We start from the raw sequence: 18,769 nt of genomic DNA, 5'->3' as shown, positions 1-18,769 counted from the left end.
CACCACACTCCTCACAGACAGTCATTGGGCGCAAGGCAGGAATACACAGTTGGGCGCCAGTCCTTCACAGGGCAACACACACGCTCGCACATTCACTCACATACTCACACCTACGGACACTTTTTGAGTTGCCAATCCACCTACCAACATGTGTTTTTGGACTGTGAGAGGAAACCGGAGCACCCGCAGGAAACCCACACAGACACAAGGAGAACACACCACACTCCTCACAGACAGTCACCCGGGGGAAACCCACGCAGAAACAGGGAGAACACACCACACTCCTCACAGACAGTCACCCGGAGGAAACCCACGCAGACACAGGGAGAACACACCACACTCCTCACAGACAGTCACCCGGAGGAAACCCACGCAGACACAAGGAGAACACACCACACTCCTCACAGACAGTCACTCGGAGTGGGAATCGAACCCACAATCTCCAGGTCCCTGAAGCTGTGTGACTGCAACACTACCTGCTGCGCCACCGTGCCACCCTACATTGGAACATTGCTGTGAGAATTTGATGGCAGCTGTGAGAGCATCAGTGAGGTCAGTTACTGACATTTGGGCGATTAGTTCTCGATCACAGACACCACTCCAAATAGTCCTAAACATAGTGGATGGAGCTCCATCACTGTAGGAAATGCAATAATGAAACTGGATGCTCTGGAACAGCTGCTGTGGTGGTTTCTTACCCTCTTCCAAAAGCTACATAGTGCAGTTTCTGCAGTCTTGAGCCTGGAGTAGCAAAGACAGAGGCTTGATTCTCCCTATCACAGTTCAGTGCAGCATCACTATGATTTTGAAGCTGTAATTTTAAGGATTTGACTTAACTTTAGTGTAAAACCTTCCTAGGGTATTCCTTTCTAATTCCTTATTAATTCCCTGAGTTTAGATGAATCATTTTTCTACAAATGTTTCACAGAACGATACATAGCACATGCTCAGTCATGAGTGAGAGCAGACCCGACATCCAAACTATTCTGTGAACTTGTTGTGCTGATGTTCACTGACATATACTGGAGGTCTAAGCTGACACTGGGGGTTGGTGTCAGGCATGCGTCATTTCTGCAGGAAAGAAGAGCTGAGCTTTTTCGGTCTCTTCCGTGTTCAATCTCCAGTAAAGAGCCCCACTATTAGCACCAATAAGAAACCCCCAGAAACCTTCCGGAAACCGCTTCCATACAGCAGCACTGTGCCTCCTGAAAGGCAGTAATCAGTTCAGTGGCAGCTGTAGATTCTTCTGAAAGATTCACTTCAGAACAGAAGCTTTTTGATGGAGCCCCTGTCAGCTCCCTCAGATCTGAGGAAAAAAAAGACGCAGAAGCTGTTGACACATTGTATTGAGGGCATGAAGGAAAGATGGACACTGTGGACAGTGTACTGCATTTTAAAACACATCAGAAGTACACAAGTGCAAGAGTGTTAGAAGTCTTAACGTTACAGAAAATGTATACATTTCAAAGTTATTAGTTTTAAAAATGTGACCTGAATATCTACCCCATTCCCCATATATTACATTAGACAGATCACAAACACCACACCCACTCGTCCCAAATATATCATGGCCATCACTCCAAAGAACACTGTCCCACGGATCTAAAGCTCTATACGGTTGAAAGAGAGTTTGAAAGTATATCTGGCCATTAAATCCTCACAGCAATATAGCACTTGCTATATTTAGAGTAAAGTCTTTGCAGAAGATTAGAAGCTGTTATAGCAGGAAAGGGAAGAGCAAGGTCTTTAGTAACATGCATGATTCCAGAAGAAACATCTACTGAGCAGGCGTCCAGATTTTTACCAGATCTTAATTTTATTAAACATCATTCATTGAGAATGATGCCTATGTTTTTAATGTTTTGATATAAAATTATGTACAGAGTAAGATTGATGGCTCAGGGTCTTCTCTTCGGAGCCTCCATTGATGTGTGTGTTTTATAGTGCTGACTGGTGCAGCCAAGACTGTAGACATTTGTCTTACTTCTGTCAGGAAACTTTATGAGATAATTTGCATATGTTTTATTGTCCATCCATCCATCCATCCATTATCTGTAAGTGCTTATCCAGTTCAGGGTCACGGTGGGTCTAGAGCCTACCTGGAACCATTGGGCGCAAGGCAGGAATACACCCTGGAGGGGACGCCAGTTCTTTACAGGGCAACACACACACTCACACATTCACTCACACCTACAGTCACTTTTGAGTCTTCAATCCACCTACCAACGTGTGTTTTTGGACTGTGGGAGGAAACCGGAGCACCCGGAGGAAACCCACGCAGACACAGGCAGAACACACCACACCTCACAGACAGTCACCCGGAGGAAACCCACGCAGACACAGGGAGAACACACCACACTCCTCACAGACAGTCACCCGGAGGAAACCCACACAGACACAGGGAGAACACACCACACCTCACAGACAGTCACCCGGAGGAAACCCACACAGACACAAGAAGAACACACCACACTCCTCACAGAGTCACCCGGAGGAAACCCACACAGACACAGAGAGAACACACCACACTCCTCACAGACAGTCACCCGGAGGAAACCCACGCAGACACAGGGAGAACACACCACACTCCTCACAGACAGTCACCCGGAGGAAACCCAAGCAGACAAAGGGAGAACACACCACACTCCTCACAGACAGTTACCCGGAGGAAACCCATGCAGACAAAGGGAGAACACACCACACTCCTCACAGACAGTCACCCGGAGGAAACCCAAGCAGAAAAGGGAGAACACACCACACTCCTCACAGACAGTTACCCGGAGGAAACCCATGCAGACAAAGGGAGAACACACCACACTCCTCACAGACAGTTACCCGGAGGAAACCCATGCAGACAAAGGGAGAACACACCACACTCCTCACAGACAGTCACCCGGAGCGGGACTTGAACCCACAACCTCTAGGTCCCTGGAGCTGTGTGACTGCGACACCTACCTGCTCTTTGTGTTATTGTCCTAATTTACAAATAGATTTACAAAAGTTTCACGATTGATTAAATAGTAATGCCCACCCCTACAATTAATTAAGAAAGGATTTCATCTCCCAGAATTCATAGCAAAATACTATAACATCATTTTAGAAGTGTGTTACTGTAAAAGTGCACTGTAACTGGAATTATAACTGTTACTGTAAAAGCCCAGGCAGTTGTTTGCAGTGTAAGATGAAGCTGAGAAGAAGTGAGAGCTGTGCAGTGTGTGTGTGTGTGTGTGTGTGTGTGTAATCACATGACTGAGTGCTGGTGCAGGAGCAGATCTGAGCTGTTGGATCGGTGTGAGGTGGATGGTGGATGCAGAAGATATTGAAGCTGGGTTTCAGGTTCTGCTCGGTGAGTTTTCTTGCTCTTCTTCCTTATCTCTTTCCTCCTTGCTACTCTGTGTATGTTGTCTTCCTTGGGTCTCTTTCTGGTTAAATCGGAAGTTTTCTGCCTCTTCATGCTGACACTGTAACCAAGTGTGCTGAAGGAATTGCTCTGTTGTGCTTTAGGGACTAATGTGATTACGCTTTTTCACCTCTCATCATTTTTAAATGTGATGAAATATGTGCAGATATTTGTTTAGTGAAGTGCCGAGACCCCAGGTTTAAGGTTCCGTACACTGAAGGGTCCTCCAGTATGGTAACGTATACATGTGGTCAGGTTGCTTTCTAGATTTGAAATGAAAAGGTGTCTGTACTTGAATGTCTACACAGAATAGAAGAGAATGCTTTATTGATTTTGAAATTTAAGGATATTCAATTGTACTTTTTGGTGTTAGACTTGTACAAAGTATATTAAAAAAAAGTATATAAAAAGTATCAATTTAAAATTGTATTCATATAACTAAATAGCTCTTTATAAATATTGTGTACTAAAATAGAGTAAATGATCACACATATTACACTATATACACAAGGTGCATTTCTGGTCCTGGAAGATCAGTAAATCACTAAATCACTAAAACTTTCCTATGTGAGTTAAGTGAGGTCTGAGCAGGAAAATATTCAAACTGATGTAACATGGAAACCGTCTTTAGCATCATGGACTAATGCCATTTGACTACTTTCAGGAAAGAGGGCACAAACTTCCTATTTATACACTTAATTTCAGCAGAAGTGTTGAATGAGCATCACCAGTAACCATACAGTCTACAGATGTCTGTGCACATTTGCTCCAGCTGCTTTAAAAATGCTTTAAAAAAAGAACTTCAACATCTTCACAGTATCAGCTTTACATTTCCATCAAAGGACTGTGTGAATGTCTTAAAGCTGCACAACCATCCTATTTTCAAAAAGTAAATATTCAACAAATATTTATTACTGACACAGCATCAGTCAAGAGACAGGTGGGAGAAGCCAGATTTGTAATATGCTCTTTCCAAACATGACTCGTTTTCTCTTGTTGGGTAAGAGCCTGACCACTCTGGAGAAACCAGGAGCAGTTCTTCAGTTTCTCTGGGAGATGGACTTTGACTGAACACTCCTTTGGGTGCTATCTGTAACACAGAAAGGACAGGTTGCTAGCAAGCTAGATAGACATAGTCTAAAGGAAAATATCTATAGTTTTTGCCAGACTGCCTCCATGGTCGGCCTAGAAGAGGCATATTTTGTTTACTGATTGACTGACTGTTGAAACGCACATGCGCGAGTATTAACTGAGAGAGAACTTAAGGTGGCCCTACTACAACATCTGTTGTTAGTTCAGCCATATTTCACATTCCAGTTCGGACCAGAAAAATTAGTTCCCAGCTGGAACCAAAGAACAGTAGGTTCTTCACCATGAACCGTGGCTGAATAATAGAAAATAAGACAGGAACACTCTCTGTTTGTGTGTGCTTCCGGGGCTGTGTTTGGCGTGACACCATGTGCGTTAACCAGAGTCTCGGCTCAGCGTTGGTGAGTTCAACAAGCTCAGCAGGACGACTCTAAACTCACCAACATTTACACAGTATTATATCTCACAGAGAGAGGAGGACTGCTGAATTTGTCTAATTTCCCGTGTGTGTGTATTTGCCTGAAATATTGTTAAACGAAGTGGTGAGGAGACATTTTGTGGTGTCAGTGTGTTTATAAAACCCCATATAGTTGCACACCGCCACATTAAACTTCATGTGTTTTAACCTGTTACATTAAATTAATAAGTCATTGTAATTCTTAAAATGACCAAAATGTTCTTGGTCTTCTTTGTTCTTTGGTGGTAGATCGTCTAGTATTTATCTTTAAAATAAATGAACAAGAGAAACACTGATTCCACTGTTATATATTATGAACAAAACGTTGTGCTCCTTTTTTTTCTGCATTTATTGGTCCTTCCCTCCATATTTTCTGTACAACACAATCACAGAATAAAAAACGCACATAAAAAAAGACATTAAAATGAAGCACCAAAGCTTCTTCAGACCTTCCAATGACAAGGGGATGTATTTTTGGTTTTCTTGTTTTTTTGAAACACCTCTGTGACAGTGGCTATATGGCTAAGTGCGGTCCAGAAAAACTAGGCTTACCTTGTTTATCTTTGCTCTTGTTTTTACAGAGATGATTTTAGGAAATAACATTCATATTTCTCCCATAGAGATAACAGACTTTGTCATGGAGTTCCTAATAGGGTCATGACGCTAAGATCTCTGGTGTGACCTCTGTGCTGGAGTGGCTGAGGTGATCCCAAAGCAATCCAACACCAGTACCTTAACACTATAATGTATATGTGGCTAAATGCAGTCAAGCCTTTACCAGAAGACTGGAAGCTCTGAAAAACTAATAGACCTCTGGGGACTTCAAAGCTATCTGGGTATCAAATTTAATGTTTATGTTTTTATTATGTGCCCTTTCCCTCTCATCACGACATCATTTGTGACAGACATCTGGAGTTACGAGTCAATAAAGAGGTGTTGTATTTGACTAATTGGTGTAACTGATGAGTTTGTGTGTCTATGTATTTTTGGTGTGAAACTGAAATCTGTAAAGACTGACCCATCACATCAGGAACCCTTCATTCTTCATTAGGTTAAGGTGTGTATTCACTGCCACAGATGTGTTAAATGCAGAGTACAAATTATACTTTTGTGCAATGACCATAAAGCACAATTTCACATTCATTCATTCATTCATTTTTTGTAACTCCTTCATCCTGTTCAGGGTCACAGTGGGTCTGGAGCCTACACAGAATCACTGGACGCAAAGAATGGAAACACCCTGGATAGGGCACCAGTCCATCACATGGTGGGTGAGGTCCGGCTTCACATGCATTCATAAGCCACCCTGAACTCCTCTGAGTTCACCTCCCCATTTCAGCCTTTATGGGCATTGTCTGTACTATCAAAGTAATTATTTTTCCAACTTTGCCACAGTAACACTTTGGCGCTTGCACCAAACTTAATAATGGGAAGGTCTTTTCTTAAGGTTTAAAAAAAGTACTGTAATGGCACTTTTCCATTGCATGGTACCTACCCGGCTCTGCACATCTCGACATGCTTTTGCCTGGTCTCTTTTCCACTACCACAACTCCCCCTTGAAATGTAGCTGGTGATGTCTCAAAATGCCTTCTCTAACAGAAACTGCAGGCATTGAAAACAACAACAACAACAACAACAGTGGTGGTAATGTTATGTGCTGTTTACTTGTTGTGTATTCGCATGTTGTTTTTGTTTATTGGTACTATACATGGTTCCATGCCCCATTTCTCACAGATCAGTCCGTCGTCGTTTTTTTTTTCATCTGCCACAAATCCAGGGAACGTTTCAACCTCTTTAAAAAATAACAACAGGATGTAATTTTACGAGTTGCCGCTGTGAGTCAGATAAAAACACATTTGACCACTGCTTTAACTTAGAGATTTCATAGAGTTTGTCCTGGATGTCAGCATCGACATGTCTCACCGGTCAGTCAGTGCTAGGGTTAGGGTTTCCCTACTTGTCACACAGTACCAGTTCCATGTTGCTGACTTGTGGAAAAGCAAAAAAGCTGAGCTGACCCAAGCAGATACCACGCAGTGGGAAAGTGCCATAAAAGAGCTGCTTCTCAATTTGGTAAACAGAAGCCCCTCAAATGTTTTGCTGACTAATTGGTTACTAAGTGGGTAGTCTCATATTGCCTGTCTCTCTAGAGTCTGGTGCCTTTTGCCACTTAAAGTGGCCAAGAACTGCCTACTGCTGGAAAAGGAATTTCACTGACATGCAAAAGGACCAATCACAAGTCTGCTAATTTGTCAAGAAGTGTAGGAGGTGATTCACATTGGACCAATACCAGAGCCAGTACAACATTATACACTGAAGTACGTGTATGCGGATGTACAGCGAGCCAATCAAAATACAAGTTGTAGAATCCTGATGGTGAGGCCAGGTTCATGCACTGAACGTATTAGACTCCTGTCAACTTGTGGGCAGAGCATCTGTGGCTGAGACTACTTAGTGGGCAGTGTTCTGATTGGTTACTGTGAGTTGGGGTTACTGATTGGTTACTGTGTTGGAGTGAGCTGTGTTGATTGGCTAGTGAGCTCATGCATCAAACCAGGGTCAAAAAGACATTCACACAAACAGAAGTGGAGCTGTACACATCTATAAAAGCTCAATATTGTATCTATATATAAAATGATTTTCACACATTTTTTAATTAGATTTTTTTTATATATTTGCACCTCCCAAAACGTTTGTGGATCAGTTTTTTTACGTGTACGTTTTTGCTCAAACACTGCATTTATTGTTTTACAAGCTCATCTTTTTGACACTTTTTGATTCCATATAAGAGACGGAAATAAAGCATGAGAAAAAGAGTGGGAGAGACAGAAATGGGGAGAAAGAGAGAGAGAGTGAGTGGGTGAGAACTATTAATATAAAGCTCCCCATTTCATCATTTAGTTAAAAGCACACATCCCAATTAGTCCCTACACCAAAAGCACTATTCTGTCTCATCCTTTCTTCACTTCACTGAGCTTTCACTACTTCAGCTTCATTAAAAGCTTCACTCACTCAGAGAGCGTGTTGAGCCAAGTAAGAGTCCCTCACTTTTCCTCTTCACTCACTCACACTTTATCGTGTGCAGACCTCATTGATTTTGGTCTCTGAGGTCTCATATTTCAGCCTGTGAACCATTCAGCCGCAGTTAATCCGCCACTCCAGTCTGATTACTGAATCCTTTCCCTGATATGTTCTTTATTTAGTAAAACTGAAATGGTCCGGTTTGGTCCATAAGCAGATACTCAAGTTTGAAGCATTTCTTTCCTGTTTTCAGACGTCAGCAGTGCGAGTTTTTACTTTAAAAAATATTTACCGTGTGTCCAAAGACTTGTAGCCATCTCTGGTGATGAGTGAATTATCCTACTGTAACATTCACTCGCTGAGGGTACAGATGTTCAGTTGTGAAGGTATGGTGTGTTTAATCTCCACAGAAATATAATGTGTAATGGATGGGCTTTTATTTTCATGATTTTAACTCAGGTGGTGGTAAACAACTCAAACGTAAGAAATAATTCAAAGGTAAAGCTTTGTTCACAGCAGGTGAAGTGCCTGGTTTCCTTTGCCCCAGTTCCTTCGCCTTATGTCTTGTGGTTAACATCAGTGTTCACACTGCTAGTGAGCATAAATTATTTAATGTGTGTGTTTAGTTCACAGGTGACTATCAGTGTGATTTTCTCACAGCAGCATTGTTTCCATGGGTTGGAGGGCAGCACTATTTTGCTAAATGTTTGTGGAATCTCTTTATAGTTTGTGAATTCAGTTACAGTAATTTGCAACCATTGCAGATATTCTGTTTGCCATGCCCATCTTGTATAACCTCCAGAGAAATTAACACTGCAGAGCCCTGCTCCTATGACAGAATCCAGGCAACTTGCCATAGTAGTATTAATATGTGGTAGTGTGCTTATGATGTTGCTGAAATTATTTCTAAAATATGCTGAGATTTCTGATAGGACACCAACCTTGGCACTTTTGTACTTCCAGCTAAACCAGCTTTCAGTCGAGCTGCTCACAACCTGAAACTGATTTCTGTGGCTTTTAAATTTAAATGCAGCAGTAGTGGTGTCACAGTCACACAGCTCCAGGGTAATGGGGTTATGGGTTCGAGTCCCACTCCAGGTGATTATCTGTGAGGAGTTTGGTGTGTTTTCCCCGTGTCTGCTTGGGTTTCCTCCGGGTGCTCCGGTTTCCTCCCACGGTCCAAAAACACACTTTAGCAGGTGGGCTGGCAACTCAAAAGTGTCCATAGGTGTGAGTGTATGTGTCGCCCTGTGAAGGACTGGCGCCCCCTCCAAGGTGTGTTCCCGTCTTGCGCCCAGCAATTCTGGGTAGGCCCTGGACTCACCTTGACCTTGAACCGGATAAGCGGTTACAGACAATGAATGAATGAATGGTTCATATGTTTAAACACGTTACATCCAGCTCTAGTCATAGTGAAAGTCTTTATGCAATCAAAGAATTAAATTACAGAGGTGGAAACGCACCCAGGAGAGGGCGCCAATCATCACTCACACATTCACTCACACTTTTGAGTCGTCAATCCACCTACCTGACCTCACAGACAGTCACCCGGAGGAAACCCACACAGACACAGGGAGAACACAGCACACTCCTCACAGCCAGTCACCCGGAGCAGGACTAGAACCCAAACACAGGACTGATGTGAGAGCATCACACACTGACACACATCCACTCATGGTTTCTAGTATTAGGAGTGTCATTGTAAATGTATATGACCATGTTACCTAAGATGTTTTGTGGGAGTTACTACAGGATTATGGAGTGCTGGGGTCAGCCAGTCATTTGCCCCTTGTATACTCTGATTGTGAGATGTGTTCACAACTTATGCTTGTCCACTCTGGGCATTGGACTCTGCCAGGGTTGTGCCTTCCCTCCACTCCTGCAGATCAGCACCACCAAATCTGAGGCCATGTTTATTTCCAGGAAAAAAGATGGCATGCTCCCGCCACGTAAAGGGCATGAACCAACCCCAAGTGGAGGGGAAGAGGTACAATAGGTTAGATGCAGGTACTACAGTTATGTACTAGACCAGGATGGTGTAGAAGGAGCTGAAGTAAGGTTCTAAACTTTTAGATTACATGAAATTATTTTTATATTATTATATTTTAATTATATATTATTATATGTAAATGTGATAAATGGTTAAAGACACTTGTTTAATAAATACTGTTGAAGTATTTTTCTTGTTTGACCCTTTAAAACAATCTGAATAGCTATTGTAACAGAATCTGTGACTCTAACCCTCTTGTCCACTTCAAAATAACTTTTTAAAGTAGCAACTTCAGGACTTTCTCCCTGTGTCTGCGTGGGTTTCCTCTGGGTGACTGTCTGTGAGGAGTGTGGTGTGTTCTCTCTGTGTCTGCGTGGGTTTCCTCTGGGTGACTGTCTGTGAGGAGTGTGGTGTGTTCTCTCTGTGTCTGCGTGGGTTTCCTCTGGGTGACTGTCTGTGAGGAGTGTGGTGTGTTCTCTCTGTGTCTGCGTGGGTTTCCTCCGGGTGACTGTCTGTGAGGTGTGTGGTGTGTTCTCCCTGTGTCTGTGTGGGTTTCCTCCAGGTGACTGTCTGTGAGGAGTGTGGTGTGTTCTCCTTGTGTCTTTGTGGGTTTCCTCCTGGTGACTGTCTGTGAGGAGTGTGGTGTGTTCTCCCTGTGTCTGCGTGGGTTTCCTCTGGGTGACTGTCTGTGAGGAGTGTGGTGTGTTCTCCCTGTGTCTGTGTGGGTTTCCTCCAGGTGACTGTCTGTGAGGAGTGTGGTGTGTTCTCCTTGTGTCTTTGTGGGTTTCCTCCTGGTGACTGTCTGTGAGGAGTGTGGTGTGTTCTCCCTGTGTCTGTGTGGGTTTTCTCCGGGTGACTGTCTGTGAGGAGTGTGGTGTGTTCTCCCTGTGTCCGTGTGGGTTTCCTCCGGGTGACTGTCTGTGAGGAGTGTGGTGTGTCCCCCTGTGTCTGTGTGGGTTTCCTCCAGGTGACTGTCTGTGAGGAGTGTGGTGTGTTCTCCTTGTGTCTTTGTGGGTTTCCTTCTGGTGACTGTCTGTGAGGAGTGTGGTGTGTTCTCCCTGTGTCCGTGTGGGTTTCCTCCGGGTGCTCTGGTTTCCTCCCACAGTCCAAAAACACACTTTAGCAGGTGGGCTGGCAACTCAAAAGTGTCTATAGGTGTATGTGTCGCACTGTGAAGGACTGGCGCCCCCTCCAGGGTGTGTTCCCGTCTTGCACCCAGCAATTCTGGGTAGGCCCTGGACACACCTCTACCTTGAACCTGATAAGCGGTTACAGACAATGAATGAATGAATGAATGGTTCTTATGTTTAAACATGTTACATCCAGCTCTAGTCATAGTGAAGGGCAGTGCTTGCAGAAACACTGGAGAAAAATCAATGAAAGGAAATCAAAGCTGAATACTACAGCTGACAAGAATTTGGAGCTGTGTGTCTACAATCACAGAGAGGTTCAAATCACTGACTGTATAATAATAATAATCAAAATATGTCAAGGGTGGCCAAACTATCAGACACAGAGTACCAGAAAAACAAACCCATTACTACCAGGAGCCACAAGCAATGCATTTACACAAATACCAGACTACAGCAACCACAAATTCTTATGACATTCACAAATTAAAAGTGTACAATCATTCTTTAACATGAAATTTCATTATATCAGACAAATGGGATTCATTAAAATCCATTCCACAAAACTGAATCACTTGTTTGTTATGCATCAGTGGCTGAAGGGCCTGTAATGTGATCTGTGAAGGAGAGAGGAAAGTATCCCCTGCTCTGTAGCTGCCTGTCTTTCTGAGTGCAAACTTCACACCTCTCAGAGACCCCAGCCGAGCTACAGTCCACTCCAGTGTCAGTACATTACAGCTCCCACTGCCCGAAGCACTTCTCAAGCCTGTGACATTCAAAAGCATGAAAGAGATCAGGAGAGAGACGCCTGCGGGAGAAAAAAGTTTATTCTTAGAGAAAAACAACTCAGAAATGGACTTCCATTGTTGACAGCACAGAGCAGACGTAAAGGAAGGGCACCTCAGCTCCTTACCTTGTTTCCCCTGGTTATTGACAGTGCTAAATTCACTTACAAACACCTGCCTTGTGCTAGCACTCACAGCAGTCAGCCATACCAGTGAAATTACTCCCTTGTTTTTACAATCATTGTGCACTTTCACCTTGTTCCTCAGGATCCCACAGGACCACCAAAAAAGAAGGTATTATTTGGGTGGAGGATAATCCTCAGCACTGCAGTGACATTGATGTGATGGTTGTGTGGTTTGTGGTTACGAGTAGATCAGACACAGCAGTGCTGCTGGAGTTTTTAAACACTGTGTCCACTCACTGTTTACTCTTAAACACATTTACTTTGTTGGTCCACTTTGTAAAGTCAGAGGCAGTAGCTCATGTGTTTCTGCAGTTGTGTTAGACTTGCTCTTTCATCAGGGGTCACAGGATGTTGCCCACATGCTGCTCATATATCAGTACTGACATATGCAATCCAAAAAGACTTTAGACCTTAATTATGGACCCATATGTATTCATTGTTCATGTGTGTGTTTCAGGGCTCCACAGAGAAGAGGATGACTGGCAAGACTCAGACCAGCAACGTGACGAACAAGACAGACCCTCGGTCACTCCACTCCAGAGTCTTCATCGGTAACCTCAACACTACTGTGGTCAAGAAGTCTGACATTGAGCTCATCTTCTCCAAATACGGCAAAATCACGGGCTGCTCAGTGCACAAGGGATATGCCTTTGTCCAGTACGTCAGCGAGAGGAACGCCCGCTCTGCTGTGACCGGAGAAAACAACAGGGTCATTGCCGGACAGACCCTGGGTCAGTGAGTAACCTCTAAAGTGACAAGATGTTTGTAACACTTGTATGTTTAATTATGCTTCAAACTTATTTTTAAATCACTAAATAAATTAGGCTTAGAGTTCAGATTACTGTTAGGGTAATTCTTGTTTAGGGTTAGTTTTGTGTTAGAGCAACCCGGTCTCCCACCTATTCGTGATATAGTCACATATATAGGAGACTGCAATTCGTGACATAGTCACATATTTTCGACATTTTATGCGACAATATCACGATCATAAGTGAATGGGTAATTACGAAACGTCTTCCTCATTACAGGCATCATTACTCATAACATAGAAAAAGGCATAATGGGAATTACATAACCTAGGTTCTTATTCCAACAAAGGCATAAAGTATTTTATTATAATATTTCTCTTAAGCAATGCTTATATTTTGGTGTCCTATTTTAGCTTTAACACTAACAAGAACTTTTCTTTCACTTGACGTTATTTTGACTAATTTTCAAAAGGTTAATACTGAAAAGGACATTTATCTATCCATTATTTGCTTCAAGCAAATAATGAATTAGTAACGTTATATTTTCCGTAAATAAAAATAAGACAATGGTTTTAACGGATGGTAATGACGCCTTAATGAGGAGGAGTTGTCGTGTTACTGTCGCATAACGGCGCACGGATATGACGGTTTCTATGGTAATTGGCCATTCACTTATGATTGTGATATTGTCGCATAAAATGTCGAAAATATGCGACTGTGTCACGAATTGCAGTCCCCTATATATGTGACTATATCACGAATAGGTGTGAGAAAGGGTTGTTTAGAGTCTGGGTTTTGTTAAAATTGTTAAGGGTACATTTGAGGATGACTTTGAATAGCTATCAGAAATGTACAGTATATGTACATCCACAAGAGAAAACAATATTTTATTCACATTTGTCGATGCATGGTGTTTTTGTAAAATATTGGCATGTTTTTACTTTTATTAGCGTCTGTACCTTGCGGTTAGCATTAGCCACCTTCTACCAGGGGGGCGGGGCAGGCCCGGCTCACATATCCGCTGTGTGTGTCGTTCCTCCGGCCGAGACGCTGTGAGGGTGCCGCGGGTGCGGGGTGTAGGTGTGAAATGAGAGCACACGGCTAGTTAGAATTTGTTTAACCTTGTAGTTAGGTCGTAATGCCAAGCTCCAGCAGCTTAGAAACTAAATACTGAGCTCAATGCTGGGGCTATACTTCGAGTATACCACTGTCAGGATGTCGAACATATAAAACAGAGTGCTCTGTTCAGATTGGATAAGATAAACATCACTGCTACAACATGTACACATTTATGTTGAGTCCAGGCTGCTTATTTTATTTTATTGGTAGATTTGAGGTGTTTCTAGAAATAATGTGAATGGTTGTTTTGAAGATACATATAATGAAATAGACAAAATGACCTCTCAATGTAATAAGACAAGGATTGAAAACAGGCAGAACTTATCTAGAAATAGGTGTAATATTCTATTACTGCTAATAATAATATACAAAAGATATTAATGGAATTAATATAATGACTAGATTTAATATTATTTCACTTAATAATATGTGACAGTTTGCACATTGTTTTATGATTCTGAAATTAGAGTTTGGCCTTAAACGTACTATTTTTGTCTTACATGCAGGGGAGGGATAAGTGTAGTGCTGAAATAAAAGATGTGCTGACCTTCATCAGCTAATGGTCATAAAAATAGCTGCCCTTATAGCCTGAATATGTCAACACCCACTGCTAGGAGGGTAAACATTTATAAGTCATAGGTGGTAAGAGGCAACTATAAGTGGCAGTTATGGCAATTAAAGGGGTGGTGGTAAAATCTCTACTGACACCCTTCATTTTAGAAGAAATGTTGAATGAGCAGGACTCTGTTTGAATGAAGGATGCATTCTGTGAGTAGATGACTAAGCATTTAAGGGGATAAGGGCATCTGCTTAATTTAAGTGTAAATGTGTCCACTAACTTTCAGTGTGAGGGTAAGTGAAGTGAAGTGGAGGATTGTGAAGGTATATTCCAGCTGCTTCAGTTATTATAAGGCTTTCTTCACAGATGGTTGACTTGAGAATCCTCTAACAATCATTGCCCTGCTGTGCATTTTAAATTAATCTTGGGTTTACACCTCCACTCTCATCTCTAACACACACACACACACCATATAGCTTTGAAGTCACACAGCATAATAAAATATGAGCTTATTTCAGAGTTCTGCACGTGTTAAAGCTCTGTGGACTGCAGTGTGTCTGAGGTGAGTTTATGGAGCGTGCTCTAAAACGTGTTGTGTCATTTCAGACAGCAGGTGATTAATTACTGTTTGAGTCAATATAATCTTCAGTTAAAGAAGCACTAGCATCCAGTTAAGTGTAATGTCAGTGTCTCTCAGTAATCAGATTTATTTCTAAATAAAAGCTATAGTCATCTTCAATTCCACCTCATTGGTTTCTAGCTGAAATCCCCCTAAAACACAATGCCACCAACACTAATGCAATGTCACTGGACAGCCCCAAACACCTGAGGAGATCACCAACTGCTCAGGTCCATCACATGCTGCTTGGCACAGTGCAGTGGGATGAGGGGCAGCGCTTATACCACTGCACCGCCCTTAAAGCCTTCCACCCTGGCCCCCCATCCTGCACGGTTTGTGACACATTAATACATTACACATACACATAGATAGGACAAAGGTCTTCAGAGAGACAAATCAGTTGTTTGTATCATGGGCTACGCCTCACAGGGGTAAGCCTGTTTCATCCCAACATTTATCTCATTGGTCTGCATATGCAGTTAAGGGCCAGCCCTTCTGTGGTTAGTGATGTCAGAGGGTGTTTTGAAGCTAAAGAAGTCAAACTAGTGGTTTTAAACATGCACTAAAGATTACTCCAAACTGTACAAAACAAATCCTGCGATCTGTAATCTGACGTGTTATGATTGTGCCTTTCACAAACAGTTTTTTCGGATTGCCAGATATAAGGCTAAAAATTTGAAATCCCACAATTGAAAGCATTGAATTTGCAGCACTTCAGTGCCCTCTTGTGTTCAAAAGGCTTAGTGTATTTAGAAGCCCTGCTCTTAAAACAAGAGCAAAGAGAAACTTGGCAAGTGTAGTTTTGCCGGACCGCCATAGTCACAGAGGTGTTTATGGCATTTCAAAAGTAGGAAAGCCCAAAATACATCCCCTTGTCATGGGAAGGGCTGGAGGATCTTTGGTGCTTCATTTCAATGTCTTTGTTTGTGTGGTATTTAGTCTGATTGTGTTGTACAAATATTGAGGGAAGGACTAATAAATGCAGAAATGAAAAAATGAGCACAAAGTTTTGTTCATAATATGTAACTCCGGCATCAGTGTTTTTCTTGTTCATTTTATTTAAAGATAAACAGTAGATGATCTACCACTATAGGTTAAAACATGTGAAGTTTAATGTGTCTGTGTGCAGATATATGGAGATTTATAAACACACTGACACCACAAAATGTCTCCCACCATATTGTTAAACAATATTTCAGGCAAAGACACACGCTCACGTGAAATTAGACAAATTCAGCAGTCCTCCTCTCTCTGTGAGATATAACACTGTGTAAATGTTGGTGAGTTCAGAGCCGTCCTGCTGAGCTTGTAAACTCACCAATGCTGATGCTCTAGTTAACGCACATGATGTCATGCCAAACACAGCCCCAGAAACACACACAAACGGAGTGTTCCTGTCTTATTTCTTATTATTCAACCACGGTTCAGGGTGAAGAACCTACTGTTCTTTAGTTCCAGCTGGGAACCAATTCTTCTGGTCTGTGAACCAGTTTACATCGGTGAAAACACGCTGAACGGTTCCAAATTTAGTTCACAAACTGGAATATGAAATATGGCTGAACTAATAACAGACGCCACCTTAAGTTCAGTTTAACTCAGTTCAGTTCATTTGGATTCAGTGTTCATGGCATTTTGATGACAGACTACAATCACTAAAGTGCTTTACAGATGATCTCAAAACCAGGGCAAGACGTGGAGATGTCTTTCCTGTGATAAACTGCTTAGACCAGTATGTAGTACTGGTTTATATAGGGAGTAATGGTTTATAGTGGTCTAATGCTGGTTTAGCTGGTCACCTTGCAGAGCTTTGCTGGGTGAAAAGAATACCATTGTCCAAAAGCACACAATATTGTAACAGTAACACCACAGCCCTGCTTCTCCCAAGTAGTAACTTCACAGGAGAAGGCAAAAACATCCTTAGGTTCAATGAACGTTTCTTCATCCTTTCAACTTGTGTAATCTCTTTATCCTGATCAGGCTCATGGTGGGTCCAGAACCCACTCAGGATCCAAGCAGGAACACACCCTACACAGGGCACCAGTTTATCACAGGGCATTACACACTTGCCTAATCACACAAACATTCACATCTAGGGACAACTTTATACACTCATTCTGTCACTCACACCTCCGGACAATCTCTCTCTCTCTCTCTCTCTCTCTCTCTCTCTCTCTCTCTCTCTCTCTCTCTCTCTCTCTCTGTGAGTAATAATATGAATTATATTAAACTTGTATATTTTATGCATACAATATTAACACATTATAGACCGTCTTCAGCTCCTGATTCATACAATGAACTTGAATTAGCCAGAAATAATCGTCTTTATTATTAGTTATTATTTATTTGTTTATTTATTTTTGTTATTATCTAAAGTCTGTGAATAAAACTGTTGATAAGCAGTTAAATGATTATCTTGATAAAAAGAATATTTTATCTGGTGTACAGACAGGTTCCTGAGCAGGTTATGGGTGTGTCCCTACGGTTTTAAACGTTCTTAATAATATTATATCCACAATGGATGCAAAGCAACACTGTGCTGCTATCTTCATTGACTTAGCAAAAGCCTGATTCAGTTGACCACACCACTTTAATAAAAATGTTGGGTAGTATAGGGTTCACAGATCACTCTTCTGCTTGATTTACAGACTATCTTTCTCTAAGATCGTAGAGTATCAAATTAGAAAGTGTCCTTTCCCTCCCCTGCTGAGTTGCTAAAGGCATCCCTCAAGGGTCAGTATTATGACCTACATTATTCTCTCTCTATATATCAACAATATTCCCCCTTGCTGCTAGCAATGCTTTATTAATTTGTAAACCAGGTACTATCCTTGCACCAAGATAGCTTTCTGCAGATTCAAAATGCTTCTGCCAATCTCAGACTGTCATTAAACATTTTTAAAACAAAGATGAAGTGGTTTGATCGGAGGGGCAATCTCACTGAATCCACTCTTAAATTTACTACCAGGGAGGGAGCCATCTTGGAACAAGTTACATAGTACAAATATCTGGGTAATATCTGGTTAGATAGTTCATTATCATTCTCTTATCAAATCATAGTTACAAACAAAAGTTAATGCTGAACTTGTTTTTTTGTATAAAAATCGATCCTCCTTAACTCTTGCTGCTAAACACCTTGGTTCAGATTTCTCTACTCCCATGTTTTGATACCGTTTACAGGCTGGCGGGCAAAAGCACCCTTCAAAAGCTTAATGCCGTGTACCATTCTGTTCTCCGCTTTGTTACAAATGCTTTAGAACTCATCACTGTTCCCTTTACACTCTGGTGAACTGGCCTTCGTTACAAGTGCGTCACAATACACACTGGTTCACACTCATTTACGAAACACGGCTTGGTCAGTCACCACCTTCATATTGCAACCAGTATTTGTTATGTACAACACCAGGTCCTCGACTACCATCCAACTGAAAATCCCCAAAACAAACACCACCTTCACCTCAACTTTCTTTTCAGTCAACTGTTGCTAAAGCCTGGAATACACTTCAAAACACGTTTAAAATGAGAGGTTTTTATTCCTTTTTCAAAATTTAAGAACTGCATTAGAAATGTTTTTACTGACACATGCACCTGCTTTACTCATAACTTGGGTTTTTTGTGCTTATTTTTTTTTTGTGTTTGTGTTTGTACTTGTTGTTGTTATTGATGTTC

The 18,769-nt window shown here is 41.9% G+C and overlaps 1 protein-coding gene across 1 annotated transcript in view; it reads left to right on the top strand.

The window, feature by feature from the left end:
- Positions 1-12,532: 12,532 nt before the first annotated feature.
- The window catches only part of ralyl (RALY RNA binding protein like), a 32,328-nt gene continuing 26,091 nt past the window's right edge, over positions 12,533-18,769 (top strand). Inside the window, exon 1 of the mRNA XM_066681543.1 lies at positions 12,533-12,788. Coding sequence (XP_066537640.1) covers positions 12,533-12,788 — 256 coding nt within the window. The remainder of the gene's footprint in view (positions 12,789-18,769) is intronic.

This window comes from Hoplias malabaricus, chromosome 9 (genome assembly GCF_029633855.1).
Source record: "Hoplias malabaricus isolate fHopMal1 chromosome 9, fHopMal1.hap1, whole genome shotgun sequence".
NCBI classification, from domain to species: domain Eukaryota; kingdom Metazoa; phylum Chordata; class Actinopteri; order Characiformes; family Erythrinidae; genus Hoplias; species Hoplias malabaricus.
Note: the sequence above shows the minus strand (reverse complement) of the source record. Positions and strands in the feature narration are given on the sequence as shown.